This window comes from Pseudochaenichthys georgianus, chromosome 6 (assembly GCF_902827115.2).
Source record: "Pseudochaenichthys georgianus chromosome 6, fPseGeo1.2, whole genome shotgun sequence".
NCBI classification, from domain to species: Eukaryota; Metazoa; Chordata; class Actinopteri; order Perciformes; family Channichthyidae; genus Pseudochaenichthys; species Pseudochaenichthys georgianus.
The window spans coordinates 8672053-8691863 of NC_047508.1; the positions used below are offsets into that span (position 1 = coordinate 8672053).

Here is a 19811-nt window from a genome sequence, read left to right on the forward strand (position 1 = left end):
TCAGTTACAGCGACCTCTCCTGGAGAAGTGCAAGGCTGCAGTGGGTTTAACGTATCTTTGCCTTGAAAAATATTCGATGCACACACACACACTAAGACTGAATATCATGTTCTATGTGCAATTAAAGATTGATAATTGTGTGTATTGGGTTATTGAGAAGAGACTAGAGAGTGCTGGAAACAATTTTTGGCGGATAAGTCCTTTTATCAGTTATTAAAGTTGAAAAGCAATGATTAAAAGATCATCCATTCCGGGCTTTGAACCAGCTGCGCGGAGGACATCGCCGCATTCGGGCCACTGGCTCTATCCACTGGGCTATCTATTCCTTAAACTATTGGAGTGTTTTTATATTACTCATTGTCTTTTTGTTCACAACTTCTCCACATTTCAAAGTGTTTCCCGAGCCAGAACGACCTATCTTTCTTCCTGGCTTGCTCTATAATGATACAATTCAAATGCAATACCAACAGCAACAACGCAAACTACGACAACAACCCGCACATTGTTTAGAGCGGTTATAAAGTGTTGAAGCGCTCAAATTCGAAACTATTTCAACCTGTCACCTGTCAGAATCGAGACAATTGGACGGCGAACCAGTGACTTGATTCATTCAGGAATGAAGCAGTTACTTGCTTCGGACGTCACATGTCACGTGATTTGAAGCAAGCTTCTATGGAATAGGAAGTCCAGGGTTGAAGCTCCGTTCGAAGCTTCAGTGTCAAACTGCCATCACAATATGCAGGTACCTACTCTGTTAAGAGGGATTACCTGATCTTTGGAATTACAAAATACATTTTGTTACATTCAAGACTTTGTCTCTGGGTCGTACATTTGGGTTCATCAGTTTTTATCGAGGTCGTGACAGTCACCCATAGTAAAGTGGATTATGATACGAGTAGTTCCCATCCCTGTTCCTCCATGAGTGTTAATATTTCAGAGGAGAGGATGAATTATGAATGGAGCCTATATCTGCCTCTGCTGGCTGAGACCTACTTTATGATTATGATGGTGCGTGTGTGTGTATCCTGCAGTCATGAGCGTACTTTGAAAGTCATAGAAAGAGACAGAACATTAGACGCAACGCAGCAGGGAACAGAAGAGCTGAATGAGATTAAACATAAAAGAGGAGTATGAGCTTTGATTGTGTCTCTGGAAACAAAATTCATTATATCATCGTCTAATTGCAATTTGCTTCCAACAAGCTGACTAGTCTGACCTTTATTGAATAATTATAGAGCCATGTTAAGATTTATATGTGTTAATTAGCAAAAAAGCAGAGCAACCGTGGTCGAAATGTAGCAGGTATGTAAAAGATGTGTTGTAAGTGTCCAGAATCATTAGCAGAGATTTGTTGTTCACATTAGCCTGATCACACGCAAATATGACATGTTTGGCTCTCTGAATCAAGCCCTATCCTCTGTAGCCCACCTCCACAGTGAGCCTGCTGTAGGTCTCCAGCACTTTGTCCTGAGCCTCGTCGTAGGCGTTTTCCAGCCTCTGCTCCAACATCTGGACGAAACTGCAGGAGTAGATGTTATCTGTCGGGCCGACGAACCTCAAAACTGTGGGGGAATGATTGGAAAAAGCAAAATTAGGGATTAAAGAAAACAAAGACAGAAAAAAGACAATTACTACACTCTAATCGATCCTTTGTGGTCTCTAAATGTTAATTGAACAAGCAATGGGTGTGTCGATTTTTGAAAAGTAGAATAATTTGCAATAATACTTACATAAAATAAAGCATGACACAAAGATTTAGTGAAGCACTCTTTAGTGCACCAGTCAATCCTTAAAATAAATGTAAATCCCTGATCAAATCTACATTGGAGAGTCTTGAACATATTGGCTTCAGTGACTGTAACATTGTGCTAAATGTCTGTTTCGTTTCGTATCGTTTCGTATTGTTTCGTATCGCATCAAATCGAATTATATTGTATTTTACGTATCAAATTGTTTCATATTGCATTGTATTATATGGAATTGTATCGCATGGAACCGTATCATATTATATCGTATCGTATCGTTTCGTATAATTTCCTTGTTATTACATGACTTATAATACCTGTAAAAAAATGTGTTGTGTGTTTTGGGCAGAGTACATGTATGGATAAACCAAGTCAATAAATAAAAAGTAGAAAAAACAATAATATACAGTTGTTAAACATCTCCTTTGAAGCATATACATCGTATGATCCTTCTAATACCCCCAAACCATGAGTTATGAATGTACTGTAAGTGAACAATCTAAAGGCTATAAAGAAGCTTGACAGATATATAAAGTATTGCGAAAGACTGAACATTTTTTGGCAGGAGAACCAGGACGAAAGTAAAAAGGCATTTTCCTCCAAGCCCATACAGCTTTGACATGCTTTATTTTTAAACACGTACAGCCTTCAACACTCACCAGAATTGGAAAATATCTTGTGGATACACCAAGAGATGTTTTGGATGCGATAAGTACATTTTGAAAGGACATATGTGATTTAATGATCATAGCCATTTTCTTTTTGTGTTCTTTTGAAATGTAGTTTATCTAAAAAGTGTTATATACACTATGTCCCCACTCTCCCCTATATCACTATTGTTATTATCAGTTTAAAGAATTTGGTAGCAAATGCATCAATAGCAACATAACTAGAAAAGGAAAAGAGAAACGATTTAGAAACTCCACAACACTCTATCATCCAGCAGTATGTGGAATCTGTATCTGTTTTAGGCATTAATGAAAGAATTGCTCCAGATAGACACTTCCTGTGTGACGATAAACCTCAGCAGTGAAAAGAGGATTATCTCCACTATCTGGAATGAGAACAACTAAAATAGTCCTCGCCATTCCGTACTGTGGCGGCAGGGTAAACAATATTGAGTCCATCAGCAGATTATAGAGGATGTTATTAATGTTGTCTCAGTCCTTTTTATTGCAGTCACCCTCCATTCTCTCCCCGTCTCCTTTTTTTGTAAAAACCCCTCTAAAGGACGGAGATAGGAGCAGAGGAACAATATTGTGACCTAAATTCATACGTCGTAAAACTTCATCTCCAAAAAAAGGCGATACGATTCTTTCACATCTTTCACTGGTCTCAGTCTGCTACACATTGCAGGCACAAACAGTGTTGACCCAGTTGATAATCTTATGCAAATTGGGCTGTGGATAGCGAATTGGTTTATACTAGAGTATTTATGGTTTATGAGAGTAACAAGCCCAGAAAGGGATTTTTATTCTCGCCTAAAGTGCCTACTTTATACACAGCCGCCACATTCATTTTCATTTCATTTTAACCTTTATTTATACAGATAAATCCCATTGAGATCATTGATCTCTTTTTCCAAGGGAGACCTGCTCAAGTAGTTCCACATGAAACATAAAAGCATCAACAGAACAACAAAAGGACATCATACAGCATCATTTACATAATTATCCACATAAGCAGGTACCAATAGCTTCCGATTGACTAGCATCCAACCGAGCTTTTTAAAAACATTTAGTGGCACCAGATTATTTCAGTTTCCATTTAATGTGCAGACTATTCCAAGACAGAGGAGCTGCGCATCTAAAAGCTGTCTTCCCCTAAGACAGTCCTAGCAGTTGGCACATTTAATAAAACCACAGCATTCGATCTCAGGCAGGAGCCACTTACAATTCTCCGTGAGATCAGGGAGCAGATATAAGATGGAAGTTTCCCTAGCATGGCTTTGTATATAAAAATGTACCAGTGACTGAGCCTCAGTACAGTTAGTGAAGGCAGACCAGCCCTTGCATACAGGGTACAGTGATGGGTTAATGCTTTACAGTTTGTCACAAATCTCAGTGCACTGTGATACGCAGCATCTAACTTGACCAGGCAAATGGCAGGTGCATTCAGATACATCAAATCACCATAGCACAGGTAAAAAGGTCACAGAGCCTTTTCCTGGCCTCAAGCGAGAAACAGGACTTGTTCCTGAAAAAGAACCCTAGTCTAACCCTCAGCTTTTTAAGCAGGTTATTGACATGAAGTTTAAAAGTGAGACAATCATCAAGCCAGATACCAAGGTATTTGTAACAGGTAACCACTTCAAGTTTTATTCCTTGCGTAGTTACAATATCTAAAACAGGCTCTGGTGTCTTTTTAGCTTTAGAAAAGAGCATTACCTTGGTTTTCTCAACATTTAAAAGAAGCTTTAGTTCAGAGAGCTGAGTCTGAATAATGTTAAAAACAGCCTGCACAGTAAATCACGGTATCATCCGCATAAAAATGTAAAGTAGCTTCATCCACATTATCACCTAAACTGTTGATGTAGATGGAGAATAAAAGTGGACCTAAAACAGAACCTTGAGGAACACCATTAGCAATGTTCAACCACTCAGAAGACAGCCCATCAAAGTGAACACATTGGGACCTTTCAGAGAGGTAGTTTACAAACCACCCCATTGCAAGGCTGGACATGCCTATACTGGCTAGCCTCTGCTTTAAGATGTGATGATCGACGGTGTCAAACGCTTTGGAAAGGTCAATAAACAGAGCTGCACAACTCTGCTTATTATCTAAAATACTCGCCACATCATTCACCACTTTCATCGTGGCAGTGATGGTGCTGTGTTGCTTTCTGAAGCCTGACTGATGTTTAGACAGGATGTCATTTGTACATAAAAACACCTTTACCTGTTGTTACGGATGCTGTTTGTCTGCTCATTAATCTGCCTGAGTATTTTCAGCTGTGTGTGGGATTATGCAAATGAGCTGTGTGGTTGCCCCAACTTCATTGGCTGTCATCTCCTGGTTCACTTCCGAGGACACTGATTGGAGCACGCCCAGCCCGACGTTCTCCAATCCCTGTGCAAGCCCAGCGCACACCTGCTAGAGAGGACTACAAAGCTGGGGACAATCATCACTCTGGATGTTCTGTTGAGTGAACAGACGCCTCTCGCATGTTGCTCTTCATTCTGGGGTTAATCTGGTGTGTTTATCTCCGTGTGATATTGTGTGTTAGTAGAGTGTAGAGTAGGTTAGTTAGTGTTTAGAGCATCGTTAGGATGTGTGACTGTTACCTTTAGCTGTGTGTTTTGTGTAGACTCCCTTTGTGAGTTGTACCACTCTTGAAGTGAGGTTTTGTTTCGTTCTTTATTTAGTATATTAGTATTTATTTTCCCTCTATGCCTTTAGACTCCTTTTGAGTCCTCCCTTAGTTTGGTTATCTGTCAACCTGTGCCCTTTTGGCCCTTTTGTTTGTTTCAGGCTGCCTGCCTGCCATTTTGTTTACCGCTGCTATTACAAATAAATCACCTATAATTATACCAATACTACTCTGGTCGTGTCGTTTCCCTTTTGTTCCCCCTAGCCAATTGGGAACGTAACACCTGTTCACTCACTAAGCGTTCAAGAACCTTAGCCAGAACTGACAACTTAGAGATTGGCCTATAGTTATTTAATAAGGTGGCCTCCCCTCCTTTTAGCAAAGGCAGGATATACGCTGACTTCCATACTTTTGGAATTGCATTTGTGCTGAGGGAGAGGTTGAAAAGACTAGTGAGAGGTGGAGCAATACAATCTGCAGCTATCTTTAAAAAGAAAGGTTCTACGTTGTCCGGACCAGCCGGTTTCTTAGGATCTAACTTTGTTAAAGCTTCACGAACAACATCAACAGTAAAAGGGGTAAATCTAAAAGGGTTTTCCAACACACGTTTTTCCGAGTAACATACTGTAGTGTTCACAGAAGCAGAGTTAGTGACAGAATCAAATAGAGAACCACAGGACACAAAATGCTCATTAAAGCAATTTAGCATAGTAGCCCTGTCCGATATAGAGCCAGATGCTGTGGTAATGCACGGAGGTAGCTCATTACGGATATCTGGATAACGATTTAATGGCTTTCCAACATTTTCCAGGATTATTCAGATTCTTTGTGGTTACTGACAGATAGTACTTTGATTTAGCACTTTCGATATGAGAAGTGAAGCTATTTCTTAGCTGCCTAAAGCGTAGCCATTCTACCTCTGAGCCTGATTTCCTAGCCTTTGCCCAGGCCTTGTTTCTCTCATGAAGGAGACTGGACAGATTAGCAGAAAACCAAGGATTGTCTCATCCCTTTACTCTAAATTTACGCAGGGGTGCATGTCTATCAATGATCTCCATAAAACCAGATCATGCACAAAACCCTGCTCCACAAAATGTTTTTTGTCTCTCTTAATGATAATGCGAGGTTTAACCTTTTGGACCTTAGTGTCCCTAATTGTGGCTACAACACAGTGATCACTCAGATAATTTGCAAATACTCCCACAGATGAATATTTATGGGGAACATTAGTTAAAATGAGATCAATTAGGGAGGATTTCCTCGTGGATTCATCTTCCTATTATACACACATGCATTTCCAGACATTTGGACTACCTATGTTGCAAATGTATTATCTTTTCAATTTACACACGGCATCTATTGCACGTCTGTCCGTCCTGGGAGAGGGATCCCTCCTCTGTTGCTCTCCCTGAGGTTTCTCCCATTTTTCCCTTTAAACTGTGGGTTTTCTCTGGAAGTTTTTCCTTGTACGATGTGAGGGTCTAAGGACAAAGGGTGTCGTATTGTCATACTGATATTCTGTACACACTGTGAAGACCACAGACAAATGTGACATTTGTGATATTGGGCTATATAAATAAACATTGATTGATTGATCGATCGATCGATCGATTGATTGATTGATTGATTAGGGGACTTAATGTTAGGGCGAGTAGGACTGTCAACAATCTGAGTAACATTTAAAGAGATAAAGGTTTTTAAAATCCTCCTCAGTTAACCAGTCCCAGTTAAAATCTCCAAGTAGCACTATTTCCTTGTAGTCTAGTTGTGATAAAAGGTCTGTAACAACTCACTACCATGACCTGTTGACCCTTTGCCACTTCTATATTTATGGCTAAAAATTCAAATTGCTTACTGATCGATTTTGAAACTAATGTGGTTACACTGAACTTATTCTTGACATAAATGGCAACGCCACCACCTTTATTAGGCCGGTCGGTACGATACACATTAAAACCATTTAAGGCAATGTCAGATGCCAAAATAGATTTGTTTAGCCATGTTTCTGATAAAACAATGACGTCAGTCGAGCTAGCCCAGATACGGACAAAATCTAATTTACCTAACAGACTGCGCACATTCAAGTGGATGAAACCCAATCCAGACCGAGCTTTAAAATCAGCAGGAGTAGCGATCTGACTACTACTACTGGGCGGACCAGGGTTAGGTTGTACATTTCCTGACAGTAATAACAACAACAAAAACAGGCATCTTTTCCTCTTAAACAACACACATACATAGTCATCTAATTTAGAAACACCGGAAAAGTCTGTGAAAGTGTGATTTGAGCTTAAGAAGCAGTCCTGAAGAACCATCATCGCAGGAAAACAAAAAAGACAAACATATTTTGGCGAGTAGATTGTCTGTGACAAGGCAACCGGTAATTGTTTGAGCAACACATCCGAACCTTTGCAGGGGATGCCCACTGCGGGTGGCAGAACAGACCTGAATCCAGTAGACTTCTCAGAATGACTAGAGATCTTCTCATAGTCCAAAACAGTTAACAGGCACAGCAGAATCCCGATATGGGCCATTTTCCAAGACCAGCACACAGTATCTGCGATGTTCCTGGAGCAAAATCAGCACAGCAGCAAAGGACAGACGAGAACAGCAGCGTGGAAGCGCTCCGGTCCCTCCGTGGTATCCCCGGGGTGAAAGCAGGCCTCTGCAACAGCAGAACCAGGACAGGTGGAAAGCAGGCCCCAGCGAGGGTAAAATCCTCCTCCGCACAGAAGCACACGCCCGGTGGAAGCAGGCCAAGCCCGAAGCGTGGATCCACTCCGTCTCTCCGCGACGACTCCAGGGTAAAAACCTCTCCAGTACAGCCGTATTCTACAGGTTGGAGCAGGCCTCCGCAGATCGCATGCAGCAACAGGTGGAGCCGCTCCGTCTCTTCGCGACGAGCAGGCCTCCGTAAATCGCAGATCGCATGCAGCAACAGGTGGAGCCGCTCCGTCTCTTCGCGACGTCTCCGGGGGAAAAACACCTCAGTACAGCCGTACTCGACAGGTGGGAGTAGGCCTCCGCAGATCGCAGACAACTAAAACTACTACTTGTATAAGCAGGGATGGCTAAAAGTTTGTAAGCAGGAGAGCTAGATGCTAACATATGCTAGATGCTAACAGATGCCAGATGCTAACAGGTAAGTGCGAGCCTGTAGAAATTGCGACTGCCTCCAATGACAGCGTAGGAAGAGTGAACCTGGGAATAGCCCGTTTACTGCAGTGTACATCACTCTACAGGCGAGGAAATGTGTCATTTGGAAATGTACCATAGCGCAGTTGGGATTACAGTAAATTGACATAGCACAGTCATTGATGGTTTCCAATTTGTGATTAAAGCCACTACGTTGAGGATTTGTGAATGTCTGAATTTGGCAACCCGGTGGTAGTAATATCAAAAGACCCGACTGCACACTATGGATCTAATATATAATGCTATGAAAGCAATTCATAAATTGCTGCAATTTTCACAACTGCTCTCTTGTTTTTCTAAAACATCTGTTAAAAGAATAATTTAAAGCAATAATTGTAAAATTAGCTCATAAACATTTGGCTATTCACACATCCAGCAGAAAGAGCAACATAAGCAATCATGTGGAGTCTGCTCAGATAAGTTTAGTATAAATATATAAAAAACAATAAGTGTCTTGTTGGCTGCTAGAAGTCAGCTCTATGTTCACCAGCTGACTGTTAACCATTTTCACTAAAAACAGATACCTGTTGCTGCTTAAAACACGGTTAATGAGCGGGAGTAAACATTAAACAGGCCCTATTATGCTTTACAGGGATTTATTCCTCTCCTGTAGTGTGTTATATAGGTGTGTGTGCCTGTAAATGGTCTAACAAAAAGTTATCTCCCAAACACTCGACGCCCTGCCCCAAACGATTTGAGTCTGGATTGGACTCCTTTTGACTTCCGTAACACTTAGTTATGTGTCGCCTCTATTTCTGAGGCTTTTCTATTTGCACAACACAGTTGCTAGCTAAAGAGGTGCTGCAGCACAGGCACTATGAGAATGTTCAAGAGCTTTTTGAACATTAAAGCATGGAAACATGTCACAGTAGAGACAGAGATAGAGTAAATAATGGCCCTCTAAGGTTGCACCCAATAAACCAAAACAAATAGCTGAAAAACACTCAAACCCAAAACTGTGCAGCTGCTTGATTATTCTCTCTGGGTTATAAATTTAGCTTGTAAGAAATAGAATACAGATATTTTGTAAATACACACGGTGACTTTAACTCAATCAGTAACACTCTACCTAACTTTAGTGAGCTCATGCAAACTTGAAAACTGGCTCATCTTGAATTGTAAAATAGAAAAACAATTCTCAGGTAGACAAGTTAAGTGTTCACAACCTGCATGTGTATCTTTTAAACAGCAATTTGTTAATTGCCTTGATTCTCCTACCCTTGTTCCCACAAGACTCGGTTTAGTTGCGTGTGTGTTCGCGCCCTGAAATGTGTTTCTTTTAAGAGGCTTAAGAGGCTGACTAAAAGAATGGACAATTTCCCTTTGCTCTGCAATCATGGGAGTTTGTATGGGATTTAGGGTATCAGAGAAGAGTAAAGGAGAGCAGACATGTAATCAGAATTTTCTAATTTCGTCTCCGCTCTTCTCTTCCCCTACGTCTCCCTCCCTGAACTCTCATTGTATTTTCGATTTCCCTGCTCTCCTTCTGCTCAGTGCAGAATCCTCCACTTTGCATGTTCAAGGTTCTTTATTTGTCAAACGAACATAGCTACAGTGTAGTTTTGTCGATTAAAATCTTATGTCACAGGCTTCTCCAACAGTGCAACACAGATAAACAGAAAAATATAGTGCAAGTAAATAGTAAATACAAGAAATAGTGAAATAGTGCAATACGAGTCTCAATCAAGTCATTGAAATATGAAATATTAAGCAAATAGATAAATAATTGTTTAAGTAGCAGCCAGATTAATATTAGGGATGTTGTTTCAACAGTTCAGGTGTTTAGCAGTCTTATTGCCTGCGGGATGAAGCTGTCTCTGAATCTGGTGGTTTTAGTCCGGATGCTGCGGCATGCCAGACAGATGCGGATGCGGATGCCAGACGGCAGCAGACAGAACAGTTTGTGGCTGGGGTGATGGGGGTCTTTTATAATCCTGAGGGCTTTCCTCCTGAGCCGCTGGGAGTAAAGGTCCTCCATGGATGGCAGCTCCGTCCTGGTGATGTTCTGTGCAGTTTTCACCACCCTCTGTAAAGCCTTAAGGTTGAGGGCGGTGCAGCTGCCGTACCAAGATGTGATGCAGCCAGTCAGGATGCTCTCTATGGTGCACCTGTAGAAGTTGCAGAGTATCCTGGAGTCCATGTTGAACCTCCTCAGCCTGCGGAGGAAGAAGAGCCGCTGTCAAGCTTTTTGGTGATGGTGGTGGTGTGAAGAGTCCATGTCAGGTCCTCAGTGAAGAGTCCATGTCAGGTCCTCAGTGATGAATCCATGTCAGGTCCTCAGTGAAGAGTCCATGTCAGGTCCTCCGTGATGTGGACCCCGAGGAACCTGAAGCTGCTAACTCTCTCCACCGTAGTCCCATTGATGGCGATGGGGGCGTGTCCCTCTCTCTGCTGCTTCCTGTAATCCACAATCAGCTCCTTGGATCTGCTGACGTTGAGATGGAGGTTGTTATCCTGGCACCAAGATGTCAGGTTTTCGACCTCCTCTCTGTACGCCGTCTCGTCGCCGTCGATGATCTGGCCGATGACGTAAGCAAACTTCACGATGGTGTTGGAGCTGTGTGTGGCCACGCAGTTGTGAGTGAACAGGGAGTAGAGGAAAGGGCTGAGCACGCAGCCTTGAGGGGCACCGGCGTTGAGGATCAGGGTGGAGGATGTGATGTTTCCCACCCGCACTGCCTGGGGTCTGCCCGTCAGGAAGTTCAGGATCCAGTCACAGAGGGCGCTGTTGAGCCTGAGCTTGATGACCAGCTTGGAGGGCACAATGGTATTCTGAAGCATCACACTGTAATGTCAGTTCCTCTTGTGGGTCATAGTACTTCAGTACTGGTGTTTTGGCTATATTGTCCTTGAGCCTGCTGAATGCTTCTTCGTGCATTTCTTTCCATTCCCACATATTTTCCTTGTGTGTGAGCTGTCTCCCCATCGCACAGTCATCTGACAGGTGTTTGTAGAATTTAGAGAGATAATTGACCATGCCCATCAGTCTATATACACCCTTCACGTCAGTTGGTCTTGGCATGTCTCTCACTGCCCTGATCTTCTCGGGGTCCATTTTCAGTCCATCTGCTGTCAGCAGGTGTCCAATATATGACACCTCCTGCTGCCTCAACCTGAATTTCTCTGCATTCAGTTTGATATTATTTTCTCTGCATCTGCTTAAAAACTGTCTCAATTTATCATCATGGTCTTTGAAGGCCATTTCTTGTGTGTCACCTTCTCCTGTGATCAATACGTCATCAGCTATTATGTAGATGCCTGGCAGACCCTCCAGTGCTTGATTCAGCATCCGCTGGAAAATCTCATGTGCTGGGCTGATTCCCATCGGCATCTTGAGCCACCTAAATCTGCCAAACGGTGTAGCAAATGTTATTAGATAGCTTGACTCCTCCTCCAATTTTACATGCCAAAAGCCATGTTTGACATCACAGACTGTGAACACCTTCGCTCTCGACAAGTCTGGAAGGATGTCATCAATGGTAGGAAGTGGGAAATGGCTCCGCTTCAGAGCCTTGTTCAGTGGTCTTGGATCAATACATATTCTTGGCTTGCCATTAGGTTTCTGCACTGTGACAAGACTATTTATCCAGTCTGTGCTTTTATCCACAGGTGTGATGATCTCTCTCCTTTGTAGATCCTGCAGCTCTAACTTGAGAAGAGTCATCATGGCAACCGGGACTCGTCGTTTGGGGAGTTTCACCGGCTCCACCCTCTCGTCGATCTCGATCTTGTTCTCTCCTTCCAGGCAGCCGTCACCTGTGAACACATCACTGTACTCCTTCTGTATTTGTTGCATGTTTAGACCACCGTGGGCTGATTTCACTTCAGTGACAATACAATACAATACAGTACTGTACTTTAATGAGTTTGATGGCTTCGCTTGCCTTCTTTCCCAACAGTGGTAGTCTACAGTCCTCATTCACCACCTCAAACTCCAGGCGGTACTGTACTTGGTTCCTCACCTTCACCTTGCATTTGCCTAGTGGATGCAGCCTGGTCTTGTTGTACATTACCAGCACTGTCTTAGTGCTCTCCAGCCGAGTTTCAGGGCTCAATAGATTCACAGGGATGACATTACAGCTAGCTCCACAGTCTATCTGAAACTTCACCAGCTCCTTGCCAATTAGCATCCCTGCGAAAAGCTGGCTTTGTCCTCCTCTGCCTCTTTACCAGTCACTGTCAGTATTTCTGTAGTGGTGACACTCAAGATGTCCTCATATTCCTCACTGTCCTGTTCAGTCACTTGGTGTACTTGTCTTCCTCTCTTGTCTTTATCCTGTGTGGTTTTACATTTGACAGCAAAATTATTTTCTTTACCACATTTTTTGCAGCGCTTTCCAAAGGCTGGACACTTGTTCTTGTCCCTTTCATATGTAATACCACAGAATTTGCATGAAACTGTGTTTGTGTTCTTATCCTGCCATGCTGTCTGTTTCATCATGTGCACCTCCTCCACTGTATGTCTTGCAAGGGTTCTACTATTTTCACGTGACAATTCTGTAGCCCTGCACAACTGTAGGCAGTTGTCCAATGTCAGGTTGTCCTCCCTGAGCAATCTCTCTCTCAGTCCTGAATCCATAATGCCACATACTATTCTATCACCAATGAGTGAGTCCCTTATTTGTCCAAAGTTGCATGTGCTGGCTAACATTCTTAGATCAGTGACATATGTATCAATGTTTTCATCCTGTCCTTGATTTCTCATGAAAAACCGATATCTCTCCACTGTTTCATTTACCTTGGAGTTGCAATGTCCATCGAATTTTTCAATGATGTTCTTCACTGTCCTCCTGGCTGTAGTCACATCACTCATCAGAGTTTCACAAAGTTCTCTACCAGTCTCTCCAATCAGGTAGTAGAACAATTTCACCTTCATTGTTTCTTCTGCCTCTGGCAAAGAAAGCTCCAAGTAAAGTGTAAACTCCTCTTTCCATGATTTCCATGACTTTGCAAGATTGCCAGAGTCCAAACACAATGTTGATGGGGGTTTCAAACCTTCCATGGCCGACCGACGAGCATCTTCCCCAGCCCACTGCTTGTTATTAGCTACAGGCTAGCTGGTTAGCTGCACAGCAAAAGTTTGTTTTCTTTTTCTTCTTTTGTACTGCTCTCTTACTTCCAAGTTTCCAATTTCCGCTGCCACCATGTTTCATTCTTGCCCCTCATATTACAAGAATGGACGGTTGAAGCACTTTTAGCTGCTTACACTTTATTACACTTTTACATAGAACGTAGCATAACATTTACACCCTGGCTTCATCCGCATGCCTGCTCCGGTGTGTGTTCCCCTTAACAGGCTCCGTGTGGAAACATATAACAACTATTGTAACACCAGCCTGGTTCTCGTAAAAGTGTTTCGCTCAAATGACACCATGGAGGAATGTAACGGGAGTTGACAGGGGACTCTGCCCGCCTCACGAGTGCCTATTTTCGGACACTTTTTTTCACTTTTCCCCGGTTTTATTCATTGCCCCCCGGCCATGGAGTGCCACAGGGTTCAGTCCTCGGACCTATTTTGTTCACATTATATATGCTTCCGTTAGGCAATATTATAAGGAATCATTCTGTAAACTTTCATTGTTATGCGGATGATACTCAACTATATTTATCGATCAAGCCTGATGAAATTAATCATCTAAATAAAATTCAAGACTGCCTTAAGGACTTAAAAATGTGGATGACCTTAAACGTTTTGATGTTAAACACGACCAAAACTGAAGTTATTGTACTTGGCCCGAAGAATCTACGAAACAAATGATCTAAAGATATACTAACTATGGATGGCATTCATTTGGTCTCAGGTGAGACTGTAAGGAATCTTGGTGTTATATTTGATCAGGATTTATTAGTGGCGTTCATTTTTTTTATTAACACGTTAACTTGACAGCCCTAATATATATATATATATATATATATATAGATATACATATAATAAGTGTCACGATCCGATTTTATTTTGTATTTGCGTGCATTTCCTGTTTGGAAAGTGGCACTGTACTGATATTTGAAATTACTACGTTAGCTAGCTAGCTTACAGCTGATCTGCAATAATATCAGAAGTAATCTTGTGATCACATTGTTAAAATAAGCCAATAAAACTTACATTTGATACATTTCCACTGAAAGTGTCAATTGGCCAACTTTATTATCATTAATCGCCAACAAGCGCTCCGGTCCCAGCTATGCGCATCACTTTTTAGTGTCTCCAGCTCGGTTCGTGCTTATTTAATTATTTTTTAAATTAGTTTTCGTTTATGCAGTGCTTTCAGTAAATGCTGCGGATGTTTGTCAAGCTGGTGTAGATGTTTCCATTTGCATGTTTTTGCACATTTGTATTTTTATATTTGCATAGTTTTATTAAACTGCAGTGTGTTCCTCCTGATGTTAGTGTTTTGGATCGTTTTGGCACGTTTGCACCAGACGGCCACTGTACATTATAATCAGGGTTCATCACCTGTTTTCAGCTGCAGGTGGATGCTCGGAGCGGGCATCCAGGTTGCCACAGGAACCAGAACGGCCTTAACCAATGGGGTGTGCTGCCTGATGTCCGACAGCAGCTTGTCGAAACCGTAGATGTGCATCGCCTCCACCACCAGGGAGGATATGTAGACGGTTTTGCCACTGGTCACGTAGTAACCTAACGTCACGTTGTGGGGGCTGCAGTCGTCGTGTTCCACCTGTGAAAGAGAGAAAGTCATATTCAAGTCTTTTTTTTGCTTCCTTATCACCCGTTATTTCAAAAGAGGCTGTTTACAAAAGAGGCTGTTTACATGTATCCTAACAACACAGTGTTTGTCTAGAGGATTTGTGTTCTTATATTTCAAAGCACATACACTACAAAACGGTATCAGAGAAGAAATCAGAACCAGGTATAACAGGTGTATCTTTTCAAATACATGCTGCACTAGCTATGTGTTTAGAATACACATGCATCATACTGAGGAAATGTATAATCCCTGTTTGCTTTTTAAATTAAATGTAAGTCTGTGTCCAGGGTATATTTTAGCTCCAGCCTGCACAGTGATAAATCTGGCCAACTGTGTCCTGGAAAAACCCAGAGACAACAACAACAACGGTGGTGAGTCAAGGCTCGTATTTCTGGAGCCAAACACCGCCCACCTTCCTCTACCCTCCACCTGTATCCTCTCTGGGCAGCAGGGGCTGTTGTTACTATGGCTCTTTCCTCAGGCTCCTTTCCTTCTCCTCTCTTTTCCTTTACACTCTCCTTACCTACCGTCTCTCCCTTCTTTCCTCCTTCCTATCTCCTCTCCTACACTTTCTTCTCCTCTCTTCTCATCCTGTCCTCCCTCCTATGCTTTCCTCCCTCCTATCATTTCCTCCTCTCTTCTCCCCCACTCTTCTCTGTTAAGAATGTCACGAGGCTCAGGACCCAAATGCACAACACCAGAAACAGATCAGAATTAATAAGGTCTTTTAATTAAGGTCAAACACAAAACGCTCACTTGGAGGATCAAAAACTCTAAACCAAAAAACATCTACATGACTATCAAAAATATACTTCACACGATCAAGGGATGACTGGCAGGCTTGACGAGACAAGACGAACTGACACAAGACAAAGGGAGACGCAGACTATATATACACACTAGGTAAGGGGACACAGGTGGCAACAATTAAGGGAGGGGCTGACAATCACACTGGTGGGAAAAACACACCAGGACAGGAATGCTCTGAAACGAGAGGGAAAGGTTACTACAAAATAAAACAGGAAATCACAAGACAAGGCAAAAGACAAAAGGACTGAACTAAATAAATTAACTTAACACAACTGTCTAGACACCACATTCTCTGCTTTCTTCTACTCTCTTCCTCCCGTATTCTTTCCTCTAACACCCTTCCTTCTCCTATCTTCTCCTCACCTCTCCCCAGGCTTATCTTTTTTTAGTAAAGAATCCCTGTGTTTATTATTTTCTTCCCTAACAACTATAACTCATCCTACAGGTATGTAGCATCCATAACTGGTTGATAAACTGCCAATAGATGTCAGCATGTAATTATATATGTTTTGGTTAATTCAAACTCATTTGAAATAAATCCTCTAAGGGACCTGTACATGTGTGTAATCTGTGCTAAAACTATAATAAGCCTGTATGAATATTTTTAAATTAATACATGCTTTACTTCAGTTCTTACTTTCTGTATATTTACAATAGTTTATAAAAAGTAAAAATAGTTATATCATTTGCCCCTTTGGTACATCTTATTTCCTCTTATTGTGTTCTGTTTAAACCGTTGCCTTTTAACCAAGTATGTCAACGTTAATGTGTTAACTCTCTTGTCGATTGAATCTGGAAACCTGGAAATATATTTAGTAAAAATAAATATATATTATAAATATATAACCTTAAAAATAAATCAACGCAAATTATTTACATTAGCATGTTGGACACAAAGGAAAGTCATTTTGATATTTTGACAAACCATGCACCAGTTTCTTGAAGTTGCACAGTGTGAGATATTGGACCGAGTCACCACTGTGGGAACAGATAGTGCTCAGAGTGATAGCAGCAGAGATAATATAGTATGTCCTGTGTAGCGCACATTACACAGAGGCTTTAGAGGCTTCTCAATACTCAAATTTCCCCTCCTCGACTCCCCTCCTCGACTCCCCTCCTCGATACTTAGACCCGCCCACAGGAGATGCGAGCGGAGGACCGAGGAGGGGAACCGAGGAGAGAGGAGGGGAAGCAGCAGACGTTTAAAGAAATGAGAACTCCTCTCCTCTGAGCGGTCATATTAAAGCGACGTCCGTTCATTATTACGTGGCAACAGCTGCATCAGCTGTGAGTGTTTTGTCATATATTATAATCTCTGCTGGATCAGCTGAACATCGTTCCCCCACATATTTACTTTGAATTCATTGAGAGTGCGGTATAATGAGGCAATACCAGGCTACAGATGCGGACACACACACACACACAAATATATTTATATAAATATATGCAATTTAAAGTATGAGAGCACTCTCATAATAACGTAACACAATCAGAGACTGGATATATCCCCCCCCCCCCCCCCCTCTCTCTGGTCGCTGAAATGGGGAATTGAAATTACAGGCCAAAAGTTGTATTTGCAAGTATTAAAAGTAAGCAGAGGACACCAAACCAACTGAGACCTGTCTGTCCGCCGCATCTGCGCACTGTACAACACACACCGACACACTGTACAACACGCACCTACACACTGTAACCTACCACACACACACCTACACACTGTACCACACACACCTACAGCTCCTAAAGCATAATCAGGCTACAGCCGTTGTGTATTTTATTATGTGAAGCACTAAATGGTTTTAGAAAAATATCGACTCTTTGTTTGTAGATATCTACTAAACTAAAGCAAATAAAGAGAGTAGGCCTGTTATACTGAGTGATATATATTTTACACACTGCTCTGCTTTCTGCAGGACCTCACAGCTGTTCTCACTGTAAACATCGCGTTGCGATGAGAGCAGTTTCTAAAATAATATCCAGGGGATGCATGCAGAGCTGTCATTGGCTGAGATAAGTCCGGCCGTGCGTCACGCCTCCACCGTTCCCGGAAATGCATCCGCGGAGGAGCCGTGGAGGAACCATCAGTGTATCCTCGGTTATAGCTCCTCCAGAGAGCCTCCTCGACGCTCGATCCTCGGTCCTCGGTGTGCATTTAGAGAAATGAGACGTCCTTCAAAATGGCGCGCTGAAATTCATTTCCAGGTCACTACCGGAGGACCGAGGAGTCGAGGAGTCGAGGAGGGGAAATTTGAGTATTGAGAAGCCTCTTTTGTTGATGCTTTTGCTAAGTGTCTGAAAATGGTTGGACTTCCTGCAAGTAATTCAGAAATCATGGTATAAGAAAGAAAACCCTCAGATTTATCTTACCAGTTTGTCAAGCATTTATTTATTACAACACCTAACATGTATTTGTTTTATACCCCAAATACAAGTACAGTATATACTGGTATTTAAAATGATAATTAATCACATATTATTATTATGATTAGGGCAATTACGTTTTTCAATAGACAGCACTACTTATCAAACAAGGCAACCAATTGTTCAGTTGTGCGACACATTAAATACAGCTGCATGCTAAAAGATACGCTGTCTGAAAGTTTCTCTGTCTGCTGAAGACAAAAGTAGCCCATAATAACCAATTCCTCAAAACACTACCTACTTCCTAAAGCTCTGGGGCCTCATTTATAAAGGGATATACGAAATAAATAAATACGGATATTGTAGTGCCAGGAAAAGGGAGTCGGAGGCGGTGTATTAAGAACAGAGTTCCAATCTTTATTGGCCATTAATAACAGAGAGGTTGTCACATCAACTGCTCTGCTTGACGAGCTAGCAGGAATGGAAGCTAACGCTACAGGTGTTCCCACTAAAGGGTCCGTGTGGCAACACAATACGAGAAGTGAATTATGTCCAATAACGTGTCACCACAATATGTTATTTAAAACCACCTCGAAATGTTGTGTTAATGTTATGAAATGTTTTCTCATAAATGATGCGGTAAGCAGAAGGACAGAATTACGTCTAAATTGACGCCGTTTTTGCATTTCTATAGGTTGTAGATACGAGCATGGTTTTATATACTATCACGTTTAATCGTGTTTTATGCCGTTTGCCAAGACTTGATAAGTCACTCGGAAAATAAGAACACCATATGTGGTAAATTGTACAGCTGATATAACACAACACATTAGTTGTATTTCCTTTAACTGGTGGATATAGGGTTGCTGCGGGGGGGGGTTTGAGACCATAGACTGGTTGAGACGCACAGGCTGCAGTGGAGACTCTGCGCACAGCTGATCGACAGCTGGAACAAAAACCACCAAATACAAAAACATAATTCAGATCCAGTCGTCATGACTCCACTCCGGAGAACACACACACACAGGCTATGTGTAGGTTTTTTGTCATTAACCTTTTTCGGGCCATTTATTTATTTATTTTGGTGACGATCCGACCTCCATGCTGCTACTCTGGTTCAAACTGCATCCACCAAACAATATGATTTATCTCCACCTCCCCAAAATAACCCAAATCTGACACGATGTGAGATGTCTTTTTTAGCTGTTCTGTCATCATTTCCTGCGATCTTCTTCATAAAGTCAGTCAGAATGAATGAATGAATGGGCGTTTATTTGACTATTTATAGGCAAATATGGGCGTTACGTGAATCCCGCAAAAGCTGCACCGCATTTCGAGTCGGTTGTGATTTATAAAGGGAAACTGGCGTAGGAAGTGCTGTACGCACTTTGCTCGCCGGTGCGCAATGTTTGGTGAATCGGAAAATGTCGGAACATTTCTGTACCTATTTTTGGGATTTCTACTACGTAAGCAACCTTCCCACGTGAATCATACGCACGGCGTTATAAATGAGGCCCCTGGACAGTCAGTTTTATAACTCTCTGTTGTGTTAGAAATTAAAATCAATGTTTTGATAGCATAGTGCACCTTAAACATACCGTCAGTTTAAATGCTGTTTTATACTGAAAAACCAGAAGTTCTTGTGCACAACCATTTGTTAAGCTTTTATTCTGAAAATCCTTC

General features: G+C 41.9%; 1 protein-coding gene across 4 annotated transcripts in view; it reads right to left on the minus strand.

The window, feature by feature from the left end:
* kiaa1549la (KIAA1549-like a) overlaps positions 1-19811 on the minus strand; it is a 187394-nt gene that overhangs the window by 76452 nt on the left and 91131 nt on the right. For all 4 annotated transcript variants that reach the window (XM_034085732.2, XM_034085730.2, XM_034085731.2 and 1 more), the window contains exons 5-6: positions 14705-14927; positions 1429-1562 (exon numbers count right to left, since the gene is read on the minus strand). In XM_034085732.2, the coding sequence (XP_033941623.1) occupies positions 1429-1562; positions 14705-14927 (357 nt within the window). The remainder of the gene's footprint in view (positions 1-1428; positions 1563-14704; positions 14928-19811) is intronic.